The 14779-nt window shown below is 35.5% G+C and overlaps 2 protein-coding genes across 2 annotated transcripts; both read left to right on the forward strand.

The window, feature by feature from the left end:
* The first annotated feature begins 4957 nt into the window (after positions 1-4957).
* On the forward strand, positions 4958-6788 carry LOC143357327 (uncharacterized). Its single transcript, XM_076793740.1, has 3 exons — positions 4958-5026; positions 5235-5317; positions 6561-6788. The coding sequence occupies exons 1-3, from the start codon at positions 5017-5019 to the stop codon at positions 6786-6788; spliced, it is 321 nt and encodes a 106-aa protein (XP_076649855.1). The 5' UTR covers positions 4958-5016.
* LOC143357328 (uncharacterized) lies at positions 5325-6529 on the forward strand (the record flags this gene model as incomplete). Its single annotated transcript, XM_076793741.1, is given in 4 exon segments — positions 5325-5605; positions 5607-5814; positions 5859-6447; positions 6492-6529. Coding segments are annotated over 4 exon segments (1116 nt in total), but the record flags the coding sequence as incomplete, so codon positions are not given.
* Positions 6789-14779: the final 7991 nt, after the last annotated feature.

Genomic DNA, 14779 nt, shown 5'->3' on the forward strand with positions numbered 1-14779 from the left:
AGATAAAAGATTTAATAGACAAATCGATGCACTTATTCCATGTAAAAAAGTGTTAAGTAGATAAGTAATACAGCCCATAGATGACTAAAGGCCGAAAGTACTCCACAAATATTTTTCCGGAAAATTATTAAAAAATAGTTTAAACATAGTTAAAAAAATGTTTTTACAATAGCGTAACCTCAATCATACGGCTAGAAATCGAAAAAACATCTGATTAAAGAGAAAAAAAATTGGCCCGGGGGGGGGGGGATTCCAACCTGGTCCAAAAAGTATTCAGCGGTTCCGCAGTCGGAGACCATAGTGTTACGTTCCGAACAATTATTGTTTGGGGTTTCAAATCGTCGGTAACACCGTGGTTGATAATTCTAGTAATTGTGGGATTTCCCTAATTGACCACGGTGCGGCTTTTGATAATGATTCGTTTTAAGCAATAGTTATTATTTTTGTAACCATTTGGCTTTAACCGTCGGTGGCACTGTGATTGATAATTCTTAGGAATTGTGGGATCTCCCTAATTGATCACAGTGTTGCCTTTGACGATGTATAATATTTTAGTTTATTTCGCGTTGAATGTATTTAAGTAACGAATACCCTTCTTGGAATCAACGCCGTCCGGAAACGTTTATATCTTAGATTTAGTATTTAGTTTAGGTATAGGCAGAGCTGACGGCGTCCCGTTCGTCACCTTGTTCATTGTTTCGCGTCCTCGCCAGTCGGGCCGTGGGCATTAAGCGGTTATCCCAACGGTCGAGGAGAGGCTAGTCGCGTGGTGTTGGGCGTGCGAACAAAGGGCTGTGCTCGGTAATTCTTTGCAATTGTGGGGTCACCCTAACTGAGCACACCGAGCGTTCGGCGCGGGTATAGTGACCGTCCTAGGTCCTTTTTGTTTACCGTAGCTTCGCCGATCGACGACCGTTGGAGAAGAGTGCGTGAGCGAGAGGAATGTTGTGCGTGAGTGAGAAGAATGCGTAACGCGCGTGATTGGGCTGTCGAACTAAGACCCAAATCTAATTGGTTAGGCGCGAAGGGAGGGGAGCCGGCCAGCGGGCCGAGCTAGCCGAAACCTAGCGAAGAATTGTTCTTCTTCGATGTACAAGCGCGAGATGCGTGTCGATAGAGCCGTAAACTCGTTAAGACAGAGTTCGTTCAGGGTTTTCTTTGTATCGCCCGGGCGAAAGTCTGAGTTTCCGTTAATTAGTTATAGTTTCTTTTATTCTATTAGTCTTGCCGAGCCCGTGTGCTCGTAGTTGTTAAGTTCCAGTTTTAATATTGTATTTTTATTCGTAAAGTCTTAGTTTCCGCGCTAGTCTCTCTTTTGAGCGTTTGTAACGGTTTTCTCTTGTCTTCTAGTTACAGGTTGTATACCGAGAATTATTCTTTGTTCAGCGTTTTAATTGCGTTGTTTTGTTGTTACGAGAGGCTGTGATTTTGGTAAGCTATTTTGTTATCCGTTTATATTGTTATCATTTGTTATTTTTACTTGTCTTTTGAGAATATACATTTGTTACTGCGTGGTCACTCAATTAGTTGTGTCGATCCATAATATTCCTATCGAACCCGCGTTTCTTTAAATCCGGACAGCTTGTAGATCCCGCGCTCTCGGGTTAGATCGTGCTTTCTTCCGAGAGACCGCGTAGCCGTCACATAAGGAAAAGTGGAAAAAGACAGTTAAATACTTATAATTGAATATTTTGTTTATAGGCCTAATTATAATAAGAGTATAAATAATTTTTAAAAATCTGTACTTAATGTTGTTTTATCAATTTTTGGGTATTTTTCCCTATAATCGGTTACAATTTGTAATATGAATTGTTTTTCTTCTTCGTTTTTGCATAACGTTAAATTATAATCTTTCATTAATTTTACTGCTCTTTCTGCAACGTCATTCACAACTTCTAATTTTGTTATAATACCTATCGCTTCGGTATAATTATTATTAGTTTCCCATAGTGCTGGATCAATTAAAAGAAAATCTGAATTTATATTGAACCGTTTGAAAAAATTATTTGATTCAGATGATACGAAATGTTGTATTTCCAAATTCGCAAGATTTTTAATTTCTATAGTCGTTGTCATGTATCTCTTATAATTATTATTATTGTTTACATTTTGTAGTGCTTGCACCATCGATCTTTTTGTTTCTACTGAAACTTTTTTATCAAAAAACGATAGCGCCGCATTCTCCGGTGACAAGTACCATAAATGGTTCACAATTTTTTTTAATGCCACATCGCTTATTTCTTCGTCAACATTTTTGTAATGAATTATATTTTTGATGAATTCTTGATTATGAATTCGTGGCGCCATAGCAGCTATTGGGGTCAAAATCCACGGCTCAATATAAATGTTAATTAGAAATACACATGTATTTCTAATGCTACTATACTCTTCCTGGTTGAGAGGAAATTCGTTTCGAAAAATAAATATTTTTAAAGTGTATATTATTTTAGCCATCCACCTCGCATGGTGAAATGCGCCAGGCATTTTGAATGAAATGCCACCCAAAGGAATCCCCCCAAGAAAAATTATTGCTAATTCTAAAAGTTCTTTGTAGTCATCTCTTGGGTGACTCATTTTTGTGTAATTTTTAAAAATTTCGATTTTTTTTGTATATCATTAATATGTTTCAGAACGTAATCGTCGTGCGTTCCCGGGATGTAATTATTTTTATTAATTTCAGGCCAACTATTTTGAAATTTTTTTAAAAGTTGAATATTCGGGCCTGTTGGCGACCGTTTAGCACGCTCATAGCTCTACTCCGTAATGTAATAAACCAAAATATTGACAATATTGTTGAAACTTTCAAGTAAAATTTCTTATTATACAACCAAAAGATGATATTTTTATGTTATAACAGTAACTCTTATCATTAAAACATAAAATTTGAGTTGCATGTAAAATTAAAGGGAAATTACTGAAATTTTCAAACTTCAAACCGATTGCGACACCCTTTCTTGTTGTCCAATTGAGTTCTTCTTCTGCAGAACTTATTTTTTTTTAATCTGGAACAGATCTAGGGGGTCGCATAAAAGAGAGCAAAGTGAACTACCAAGGAGTAAGGTGCTAAGAGTCAAAAGTTTCAGTAAATTCAGTCTGAATGCGCGAAGTTTTTGAGATTAAAACTAGCATAGGGAGAGAAAAAGAAAGTTTTAACGTGCGATTATGGAGTACGAGGAACTTTAAAGTGATAAAAACGCGATCAATCCGTAGGATAAACGAGATTCGGAAGAGTTCGTTAAAATCTAACGGAAATAAGGGAAAATTAGGAGTATAATAGACTTACTAGACACTTTTTGATAAAACAAAAGTAAAAAGAACCGAAATAAAGGAACAGTTGCATATAAAAGTGAAAAAAAAAAAAAAGAAGTGAAAAAGATCAATTAACACTTTGAATTGGACTAAATTAAAGTTGAACGGACTGTGTAGTTTTGCTTAATTAATTAATTAATTGTTCGATTAAATAATTGAGTGACCGATTTTTGGACTTTTTACAAAAATTTTGAATCCGCGAAAAGTGTGTGAGAACTCTGAGAAAACAAAGGATACGTCGCGAGGGGTCGGTACGAACACCAGGCCAAACACCCACGAGAAGGTAGGAAAGTGTTCACCCTATATAAAAAGGGTTAGGTATGTGATTCGCGTAACGGATTCCTGAATTTTCTCCGATCTGAATGAAAATTTATATCCGGGCTTTATAAGGAAGGACCAGCAGAATAGGGGAAATTGGGAGATATTTCTCCCGGGTGGGAACAATTTTTCGATTCACCCCTCCCTTTTCGAGATACGGTCGACAAAAAGCCTGGGTATAGAGATAGGAAAAAAAGAGATAAGTGAAAGTTGGTGAGGGCCTCGAGACCTTTAAAACGAGCCCAAGAACGGCCAAATCGGATAAAGTAGATTTTTAGACTATACCGGGTGGCGAAAAGTTTTCGAACATTTTTGGAAAAAGCAAGCACGTGGAGCCCTTCTAAACTAAATTTCGGAAAAGTAGGGTGGGGTGGGGTTTGAGAAAACCCCGTGGTGCAAAAAAATCCGCGAATTCGCATTTTTCGCCATAAAGAAGACATAAAAAAGAGAGGTTGATTAGGGAAAAATACGTACTTCCCTCTTGGCGGATACGCCAAAAGGGACGTGGGAGGTGTTCTCTGCGAGTTTTTTAGGGAGCCCTCGGTCTTAAAGTATTGTACCCGGTATATAGCACGGCGTAGAGTCGCAGAAAAGCGAAAGAAAAAACTTAATAATAATAGCGAGAAATAATTTTTAGTAGTGGAATTTTGTCACACCTTAGCATAGGCTAGATAATAAGATAACGTTAGGTAGCGAATAACAAATTCTTAGATAGGATAGAAAAAGTCAAAAAAGTGAGAAAAAATTACTTTTAGACAGGAGTAGATTAAAAATAAATAGCGGGCGTATTATAATAAATGTTTGCGTGCGAAGTTAAAAGTAAATGCGTGCGAATTTAAAAGTAGATCTAAGTACAAGTAGAAATATAAATATAAATACAAATATAAGTATAGATAATCAAATTAAACTAAATTAAAAGACAAGCGATAATACAAATAAGTAGTTTAGCTTTAGATGTACATAAGGAATAGGTTTAGATTTAGAATTAGACTTAGACTCCAAGAGTATAAAATTAAGCGATAATAATAGATAAAAATCGAAGCGAATAAATAGAATTAAGATTAAGATTAAGATTTAGAAAAGTATAGAACAAGCGAACGAGATTTCAAATAGAAGATATAAGCATAATAGACAGATAGATTTTAACAATATGAATTTATGTAACTTTTTGGCATTTAATTGAAACAAATAGAGACAAATGACCTTAAAAAAAAAAGGGGGGTCGCATAAAAAAAATCAGATGGTCGAAAAATAAGGTCCACCCTAATGTGCATAGCTGGTAATATCGGTCCATTGTTGCGTTTAAGTACAAGCTAGTGTATCATACAAATTATAAAGTGTTACATCTATCAATTTTGGTTAGTAGAAAAACTTGGGAGTGGCATTATTATGTCTTTTGGTAAGTAGTTTTTTTAATTACTTCTGTATTTTGTATATACAGTGGACTGGTTGATACAAAAAATTATTTTTTTTATGGCTTCGGTGTCCCCTGGTTCCGGACAGATCATTGTCCCCTATCACCGGACAATACAAATCTGAATTTTACTTATTCATATACGTATTAATAATAATTATTCGGGAAGTAATTATTATTATTTTGTTTTCAGTGGTTAAAAATCACTTAGCCAAGAAGAAACTTAAGAAGAAAAGTTTGTGGGATGAGGAAAATATGAAAAATGCAATTCAGAAAGTTTTAACAAAAAAAAATGAGTCTAAGAGAAGCATCTTCACGATACAATATTGCAAAAAGCACATTGGCCGATAAGATAAAATTGATTACATGTGGTCAAGAAGTTAACTTAACGTGTACACAAGGTAGATTTACCAAAACATTTCCACCAGAATACGAACAACAATTGGTGAATCACGTGAAAGACCTGGCTAACCGATGCTTGCCCTTAATGAAAAAAGAATTTCTAAAGTTAGCTTACGATTTAGCAGTAGAATTCAAACTTCCGCATCGTTTCAACATACAAAAAAATGGCAGGGAAACATTTTTACTATGATTTTATGGCCAGACTTCCTGATCTTTCATTGAGAACACCGGAGTCTACAAGTCTAATGCGAGCTATAGGTTTTAATAAACCGCAGGTAGAACATTTTTTTAATAACATAGAGAGACTCGTGAAACAATATAACTTCTCCGCGTCCAATATATACAATTGCGACGAAACAGGAGTCAACTGCGTCCAGAAGCATCAGAAAGTCTTACCGCGAAATCAGTACGCCAGGTTGGAAAAGTCACATCAGCAGAAAGGGGCAAAAATATTACCGTAATCTTTTGTATGAATGCTTGTGGGTATTTTGTACCTCCATTTTTTGTTTTTCCACGTCAAAGAATGAATCCACACCTAATGATAAATGCTCCTGCAGAGAGTGAGGGTGTTGCCCAACCAAAGGGTTGGATGAATGGTGAGTTTTTTCATCAGTGGTTGCAACATTTTACAAAATTCACTCGTCCATCTAAAACGGCTCCTGTCCTTATCCTTTTGGATGGCCATAGTAGCCACAAAACTTTGGATGTCATAAATTTCTGTAGAGATCATAATATTCACCTACTAAGTTCTCCACCACATACAACCCATAAGCTCCAACCATTGGACAGGACGTTCATGAAGCCATTCAAAACAGCATATTATGAACGCTGCGATTTGTGGATGCGAGAAAACGCAGGAGCTCGCATAACCGACTACGATATTGCAGGTCTTGTTAGAGAGGCGTTTATAAAAGTTGCACGCTTGGAAATAGCAGTGTCTGGTTTCAGATGTACCGGAATTTATCCTTTGGATAGGAATATATTCTCAGACATTGATTATTTAGGTTGTGAAATGACAAATATTCCACATGAAGAAATGAGGAATCAGCAAGATTTCACTTTTACGATGGGATCTGGAGATCCTAAAGAGAAAAATGAGGAAACACTAAACGTGCAGCCATCTACTAGTTCTGCTGGTCATATTTCTAAAGTAATTTTGAAGCTATCTCCCTTACCCGATGCCACAAAAAGGAGAACTGGAGCAAGAGCAAGAAGATGTGAAAGAAGTGAAATCCTAAAGTCATCACCTAATAAATTAATGACCGAGGAGAAAGAAAACAAAAAGAGGATGACAGAACAAATAAAAAATTCGGGAAATAAGCGTAAGACCACAGACGAGGTATAGGAGTAGACCAATCACCTAATGTATTTTTCTGTCTCACGCTCGGGGGGCTCTAGAGCCCCTGTACCATTCCGTGTCACATCCTACCGTATCATCCAGAACTAATATTGTGGAACCGATATTCTACAATGGCGCTGTTGCTGATATAATTTTAAATCTCATGTCGAGGATTCATATGATGAATGAAACAAAAGAAAGTTGTTTCCTCTTAATTCCATTACGGCTGACACGCGAGTGCATCGAAGGAGACGTAATGTAATAATAATAATAACGTAACGTCTCCGGCTGAGAAAATTTTGGTCCCGGATCGAATCCCGCATGGAATGATTTCTTTTTTCCTTAAACACTTTTTTCTTGTTCTTTCTATACTACATCAGTCTTCTTCCCTGTACAATTACAACTACAACAGTGTAATAACATAATTATAAGAAATTAAATTAGTTCAATATTAGCCAAAAGTAAGAATGTAGTTTAAATTTAATTTAATAAAATACGACGTTGATATCACTAATTTCATTTGACTATTTAATAGCTACCTATTCAATCTACTTCTGATATTGCTTTTCATTTGCAGCATATATATTCTAATAAATTTAATTATTTGGGATTGATAAAAGATTGAACAACAACATTTATAATAACTAGTTTTGAACATTTTTTAAGGGTAATTAAATTTAAAAAAACAAAAAGAATTATTTAAAAATACAAAATATATTTCAGTACATACCATTAAACCCGATACTTTTTAATTTTTTCAGTTTAAATTTCACTTTGATATCTTTTTTAGTTCAAAAGTTATAGCAAAATATGCGCCTCGCCGAACCGGGAATCGAATGCGCTACTTCCAGACATAGTTGGGCACTATTTAGATAACAAATTATTTAAATAACGATTCGAATAAAAGATACTTTAACTTTATTCGTTATTCAAAGGTTCGAATAAAAAAAGTATCATCGTCGAATAAATAATTTTATTCGACGAGAATTTATCCGATGAATAAAGATAATTTTTTTTTTTATTCGAAGCGGATTTATTCGAACTTGGAATAATTTTTTCATCTTTTATCTGTACCTTTTATTCGAAGGCTTCGAATAAACAGCAACGAGGTCCGACGAGAGCCGAACTTCAAAGACCCAGCGACTGACAAACGGCATACAATGTAAGCAGATGGAGAATCGCGTACGAATGCAAGTTTAACTTTTAGATTTTTCAATATACCACCATAAAATTGCGACGAGTGAATTGAGGGGCTTTTCCTGATGAAAATGAGTCCAAATTCGAGTGTAATCGAACAAATTTATTGATACGTAATGTTACGATAACTATCCGATAAACATGTTTTCCCAAATTCTTTTAATAAAATGAAGTGTAAGCTTGCTCTTCAAGTTTTTAGCAAAAGAGTGTCAGCTGCTATGTTTACCGCTTCACTCACTGGTAGCATTAATACAAATACTGTACAACACACAGCTAGTTTCTTTGAAACGCTTAATGATTTGTTTGATAATTTAAACAGTCGATCTACCAGTGATCCAAATCCCATAAAGCGTGCTATTTCGTGTTTTAATAACATTGATCAACATTTAATTGCGCATGTTACCAACATGAGCAATTGGTTTGTACTTTCTTCTAACGGTTGTAAAACACCAAGGAAAAAGAGCCAAAAAATAAAAAAATTTTTTAAATAACTTAATTTATTTCTGAAAAATATAATCTGATTCCGAGAGTAGAAGAACGAAACATGTGTTAGTTTCTTTTGGCTGAAGATGTGCGTTGTTTTAAACAAATGCAATCTTTTCATAGAAGGGAACATTTTAAAAATTTGAAAAAATGAGGATATTTTCTGATATTTTGTTGCGTGTAATGTTATTACGACATTATCGTCTGTTTATCAACATGTTACATGCAAATATTCGTTATTAAGCTACAAATAATACTTTGTTAACTATTATAGTTTCTTATGTTAAAATTATAATTTATAATATTAACTATTTGCTCAACTTATTTTCATTGTAAGGAAATATTGGAAATACATATTTAAAATACAACATTAAAATATTTTGTGTTATGTATCTGTTTATCAAAATAAAAATATTTTATTTGCCGAAATTTTATTTGAACCACATTAAATTATACTATTTAAAATAGTATTTTAAATTTGTTTTCTCGAAATTTTGCCCAGTCTGTATGAAACATAGTTCACGAAAAGAAGTTCTAGGTCGCCGAAAGCCATAACACGTCCACAATAACATTCGAAGTCTGAAACGGTTTACAACACGGTGTTGTCAATTCCCCCATCCTGTTTAATTTATATATGACCGATCTGTTACTAATCTACGACCTGAATAAGGACAACCAGAAAGGAACCATAGCATACGCAGACGACCTATTAATATACACCAGTAATAGCAAACCATCAAAATTTAAAATAAAACTGCAAGAACTATTCAACAAAATACCAGATTACTTGGACACATGAAAATTAAAAATAAATACAGACAAATGCGAGACAATCCTGTTCAGACCATACATTTCAAAGATTTCAGACGCAACCGGGGACGTATATTGCCGCTCAAAAGTATGAGGACACCTTTTCAAGCGGAATAACTGTTTAAAAATTGGTCCCAATGACTTGAATCTCTTTTAGATGTTAGACCAACTAGTTTGCTAAAGAATGACTAAACAAACATTTTTTTATTTATTTTTATTTTATTATTTTAAAATGAATAATTATGATTTTTCAACTTTTTTATCTGAGCCTATAACGATGATTTAAAAAATGCGTTTTGTTGATTTCGGTAACTTACATGCATACTGAAAATTTCATCGAAATCGGTCAACGTTGCAATGAGCTACAAATGTTTCAAGATGAGAGTTTAAGGGTGAAAGTCGCAGATTTTCGACCTTGCCAGGGAATTTCGCCCGTATGTTATCATCTTGAAACATTTGTAGCTCATTGCAACATTGACCAAGTTTTATGAAATTTTCAGTATGCATATAAGTTATCGAAATCTACAAAACGCATTTTTTAAATTATCTTCATAAGATCAGATGAAATAGTTGAAAAAACATAATTTTTTAACTTATTTATCATTCCAACCAATTGCAATTTAAAAAATATTTGTTTAGTCATTCTCTAGCAAACTAGTCGGTCTAACATCTAGAAAAGATTCAAGTCGTTTGGACGAATTTAAAAAAAGTTATTCCGCTTGAAAAGGTGTCAACATACTTTCCGCCGCGAGTGTACGTAAAAACGCCAAACATTTTCGTCCACAGGACAAAAGAGGCACAAACAATAAAATTCCATACACACAGGTTGTTCGTTACTTAGCCGTACTCTTAGATTTTAAATTGAACTATAACGACCATGTAAGTATACAAATAGTCATGTTACACAAGGTATTTTACTTTATTTTATGTTATGTAATTGTTGTTCAATTGCGAATTATTTGAGTTTTATTTTATTGTATGTATTTTTAAGATAATGGATGTTATCTCTCTCTCTCTCTCTCTCTGGCAAGTCGGGTTTTGCGTTTGCGTTATGAAGTTAGTTGTAAGTTAGGATAAGGCAGGATAGGAGCGGAGCGAGGGAGTGTGTTGAAAAGGTATTGAATCTGTAATCCCGAGGGGATTGAAATAAACTATTCACTAATACAAATAGTCAAAGTGCAAAACGCATTCGCGGTGAATAAACGGAACTTTTACTCCAAAGAACTCGACACCGAAGTCAAACTCCTATGCTACAAATTATTGATAAAACCAATTATAAAATATGGCATTCCCAAATTTCGAGATTTCCGGAAGAATCAGGTTTCCCGAAAATTTCGAGAAAAATACGCGGCCACGTGGCCGCATCCGAGAGCCCACGCTCTTCATATATGTAGAATTAGCGAATCAATGGAATATCGCAGCGCGTGGTTATTGTCAAATGAAAATCCGCGATCGTACGGTAATTCGGTACATTATATTAATCATTTTGAGACGAGATTTAGCGAAACGAAGATGGACGGCACGATTCCAATGTGACTGTCGTGATAGTTTCTGGAACGAAATGGAGTTCGACGCACGATACACAAACTCGTGTGTCCGCAAGGGCACGAAGTCCGCGACGAGCCTACGCGGTTTGGTATTATTCGCGAGACGGTGTTCGCAACGAAGTACGAGATAATATCGAAGACGACTATACTCCTCGCGTCCGCGACTCCTCCGAGGAAGACTTCCGATTCTTTAACTGACGGGAAACTGCCCAAATGTTCAAAACGCCTTTAACCTAGCGAGCTACATAATGGCTCGAGACGTGAAACGTTTTACGTCTCGGCACACACGAAATAGATAGAGAACGAGACGGGAATCGTGTCATTCTCACGCAAAATTTATTGAGTTACCTCGCGAAACAAATTAAAATGCATAACTGTCTTGACTTACCGTCCCCGTGATTCGGCAGGGTCTCTACGTGGATTACGCTTCCACTTCTCCTCTCGGTGACTTCGTCGAGCCACGGGAGCACTGCGGTACACTATATAATTCGCGAACTATTCGCGGTGGGAGCCAACACGACAGTGATCCTTCGATTTTCGGTAACGCGACGCGTCGATCCTTGTTTCCCCCACCTTACGCCTTATCCGCGATTCGCCTAATTGGTCGCGCCTCGCACGCGAAATCCTAACACTAAGTTGCAGGACCGTACCCTCGAGTGGTCCTTGGGACCCGGTCCCAGACTTGTGCAGAATTACAATTGAATTACTCCAGGAATTATAATTACAAAGTAATTGCATTACATTGTAATTCAATCATATTGTAATTTCTAATTCAGATCTTCATTCAATTAAATTACAATGTAATTCGTAATTGCAATTGGAGTACAATTATAAAATACTTTGCAATTAAACTACATCAATTACGAATTACGATGTAATTAAATTAAAATTAAAAATTAAAGAACAATAAAGTAATAGGTAATAAGAGGTTGAAAAATCCATATGAAGGTTTCAAACAGACGGAATTTATTATTTATAAAATAATATCTGAACAGAAATAACTTCTGCGTTACAAATTTTTAAATTTCAAACATAAATATAAAAAGCAGAAAAAGAAAACATGTATCTACTTTACCTATGTTACGATATTCTATTTCAATTACACGTCTGATTAAAATTATTAGTAATTGAATTAATTCAAAGGTTTGAATTATGTAATTCAGTTACGACGTAGTTGAATTACTATATAATTGAAATACAATGTAATTCAATTGTGCAATTGAACAGCCCACAGTGGGCCATTCTAGCAATCTAGCTTTATTAAATTGATAACTTCTTATTGGATAAAGTTATTTGCAAACAATTTTTTAATATTCTTCTAATGTCTTCCGGGTATATTATTAATAAAAAAAAAAAAGAAAAAATTGATATCCGTGCTGACCTTTATACCGATGAAAAAATGATCAATTGTCAGTTTCGTCAGATGAATTGCGTGAATCACTGGAATCTGGTGGTGAATTCAATATTACTGTTGTATGTAGAAACTTCTACTTCGAAGCGATCGTGCACGCTCCGTGGTTTCGCTTTTTCTTGGAATGAAAAATACTCTTTCGGTGGCGTGGTGTTTATTGACTGGTTGCTATGCAGTTGTACAGAGATTTGTTTTATGTTAATTCGCAATGTGTTCGTCTAGAAGGCTCTAAAGTAACTAACTTCCGCACGGACCTCCCCACTTCACGACCAGGTCTTGGTTCACCTGTTTATGACGTAACGTCGATGACGTCGAGCCATCGGCTACGTGCATACACTCGAAGGAACGCATGTGTCCTCGGGTCATAGACTACGCTACTAGATCTAGAAGCGAGAAATGTAAAATTTAATGAAAATGAGAAAGGGGTATTAATCATGGAAAATAGAAAAGGTATTGAAATGTCGAATGGGCTCAGTAATATTACTTATATAGATATACTTGAGGGGAACAAACACGAAGAAAAAGAAAGAGAGGTAGAAGAAACACAGGTTGAAGGCAATGAAGGAACAGGGAAGGATACAGAACAAGACGATTGTCCTGAAGAAGGGGTTGAAAAAGAAACAAATATAGAGCAACCACCAATAGTACCTAAACCAAGAAGGAAGGCAAAAGAAATAGAAGAAGAACACGGAAGAAATAGAAAACAACAAGAAGAAAGATTATTAGAACAAGGAGTGAGAAGATCAGAGAGGATCAAGAACAAGTGTCAACAAGTCAACATAGCTGTGAGTGAACTAATACCAAAGAACCTGCAGGAGGCGTTGCAATCTTCAGAGGCTGATAGATGGGAAGAAGCAATGAAGGAAGAATTAGACTGCATGGGAAAACGAGAAGTGTGGAGGCTAGTACCACGAAGACCTGAGATGAAGGTTATAAAATCAAAGTGGATTTACAACAAGAAACATATAGGAGAGAACAGCGTGCGATACAAAGCCAGATTAGTGGCAATGGGATGCCAACAACGGCAAGGGACGAATTACGAGGAATCATTCGCACCTGTTATTAAAATGCAAACGATAAGAACATTACTATCGATAGCGAGCACATACAAAATGAGAATAAAACAATATGACGTGAAAGCGGCATATTTATACAGCGATTTGAAAGAAGATGTATACATGGAACAACCGCCAGGATTCAACAATAAAAAAAAATGAAATATGTAAATTAATAAAAAGCATCTATGGACTGCCTCAGTCTGGATTTTATTGGAACAAGAAGTTAAACGAGATAATGGAAAAGATAGGGTTAGAAAAGATAAAAGAAGATCCGTGCGTATATGTGAAGAAAGAGTACAATAGACTGTTACTGATAGGAGTATATGTAGACGATTTCCTAGTCGTAGGAACGGACAATCAAATAATAGAAAGTAATATTAATGAGATAAGAAAGAATGTCGATCTCGTAGAAACGGTGAAGAAAAGTTTTTTAAATGTAGATATAACGGAAACAAAAGTAGGATTAGAACTATCACAACGAGAATATATAGATAAGATAGTACGTAAATTCGATATGGCAGAGTGCAAATTAGAAAATACACCGTTAGATGTACAACAAGATTTAGACCAATACGAAGAATCGCCAAAGATAGATTCATTATTATATCAAGAGATGTTAGGATCTTTAATGTACCTGGGAATTGCAACGAGACCTGATATTGTACATAGTATAAGTAAGATGTCGCAATATACATAGTCAAGATCCGCGTCAGATTCATTTGAATGCATTAAAAAGAATATTTAGATATGTAAAGGGTACCAAAGACTATAGATTAACATACGATGCCAAGAGTGATGTATTAACCGTTAGCACAGATGCGAGTTGGAACAGTACAAAAGATGCCAAGTCATTTAGTGGATATACTGTTAAATTAGGGAACAATATAATAGGATGGAGGAGTAAGAAGCAGGATTTAGTGGCTCTGTCTACGTGTGAGGCCGAGCTCATGGCAATGTGTGAGGGAGTGCAAGAATTAAAATGGGTTCAAGGGTTATTAGAAAGCTTAGGCACAGATATCGGAAATAGAACGCCAATTAAAATAAACACTGATAGTAAAGCAGCCATGGATTGGGTTCACAAGGATAGGGTTACTAATAGAACAAAACATATTAACAGAAAATATTTTTTTATAAAAGACGAGGTACAGAAGAATAACATTGTAATAGAACATGTAAACTCCGAGGATATGGAAGCCGATATTATGACAAAAGCGTTAAATGCAAATAAGTTAAGGAAAAACCTAGACAAGTTGAATATAAGAGGTGAATTCACATTGAAAGCCAAAGGGGAATTTGTAGCGAAGTGACTATCAATGTGAATGCACCATAAAGGATATGAGAGAGAGTGGGGTGTGTGAGACGCGAGGTGGTTGTCGAAGCGTGCGAGAGAGGACTGAGCCATGCCGAGTGTAGAAGTTCAGTATTTTGTATATCCTCATTTAATTAAATAGTTATTCATATATTACATGGTGGTCTATTATTGGTTCCTCA

Source organism: Halictus rubicundus, chromosome 9 (assembly GCF_050948215.1).
Source record: "Halictus rubicundus isolate RS-2024b chromosome 9, iyHalRubi1_principal, whole genome shotgun sequence".
In the NCBI taxonomy this organism is placed as follows: domain Eukaryota; kingdom Metazoa; phylum Arthropoda; class Insecta; order Hymenoptera; family Halictidae; genus Halictus; species Halictus rubicundus.

Excerpts from the sequence above, each read along its gene's own strand:
- LOC143357327 (XM_076793740.1), top strand. Across the intron at positions 5,318-6,560 it reads TGAAAAATGCAATTCAGAAA|CCATCTACTAGTTCTGCTGG; the intron begins GTTTTAACAAAA and ends CTAAACGTGCAG.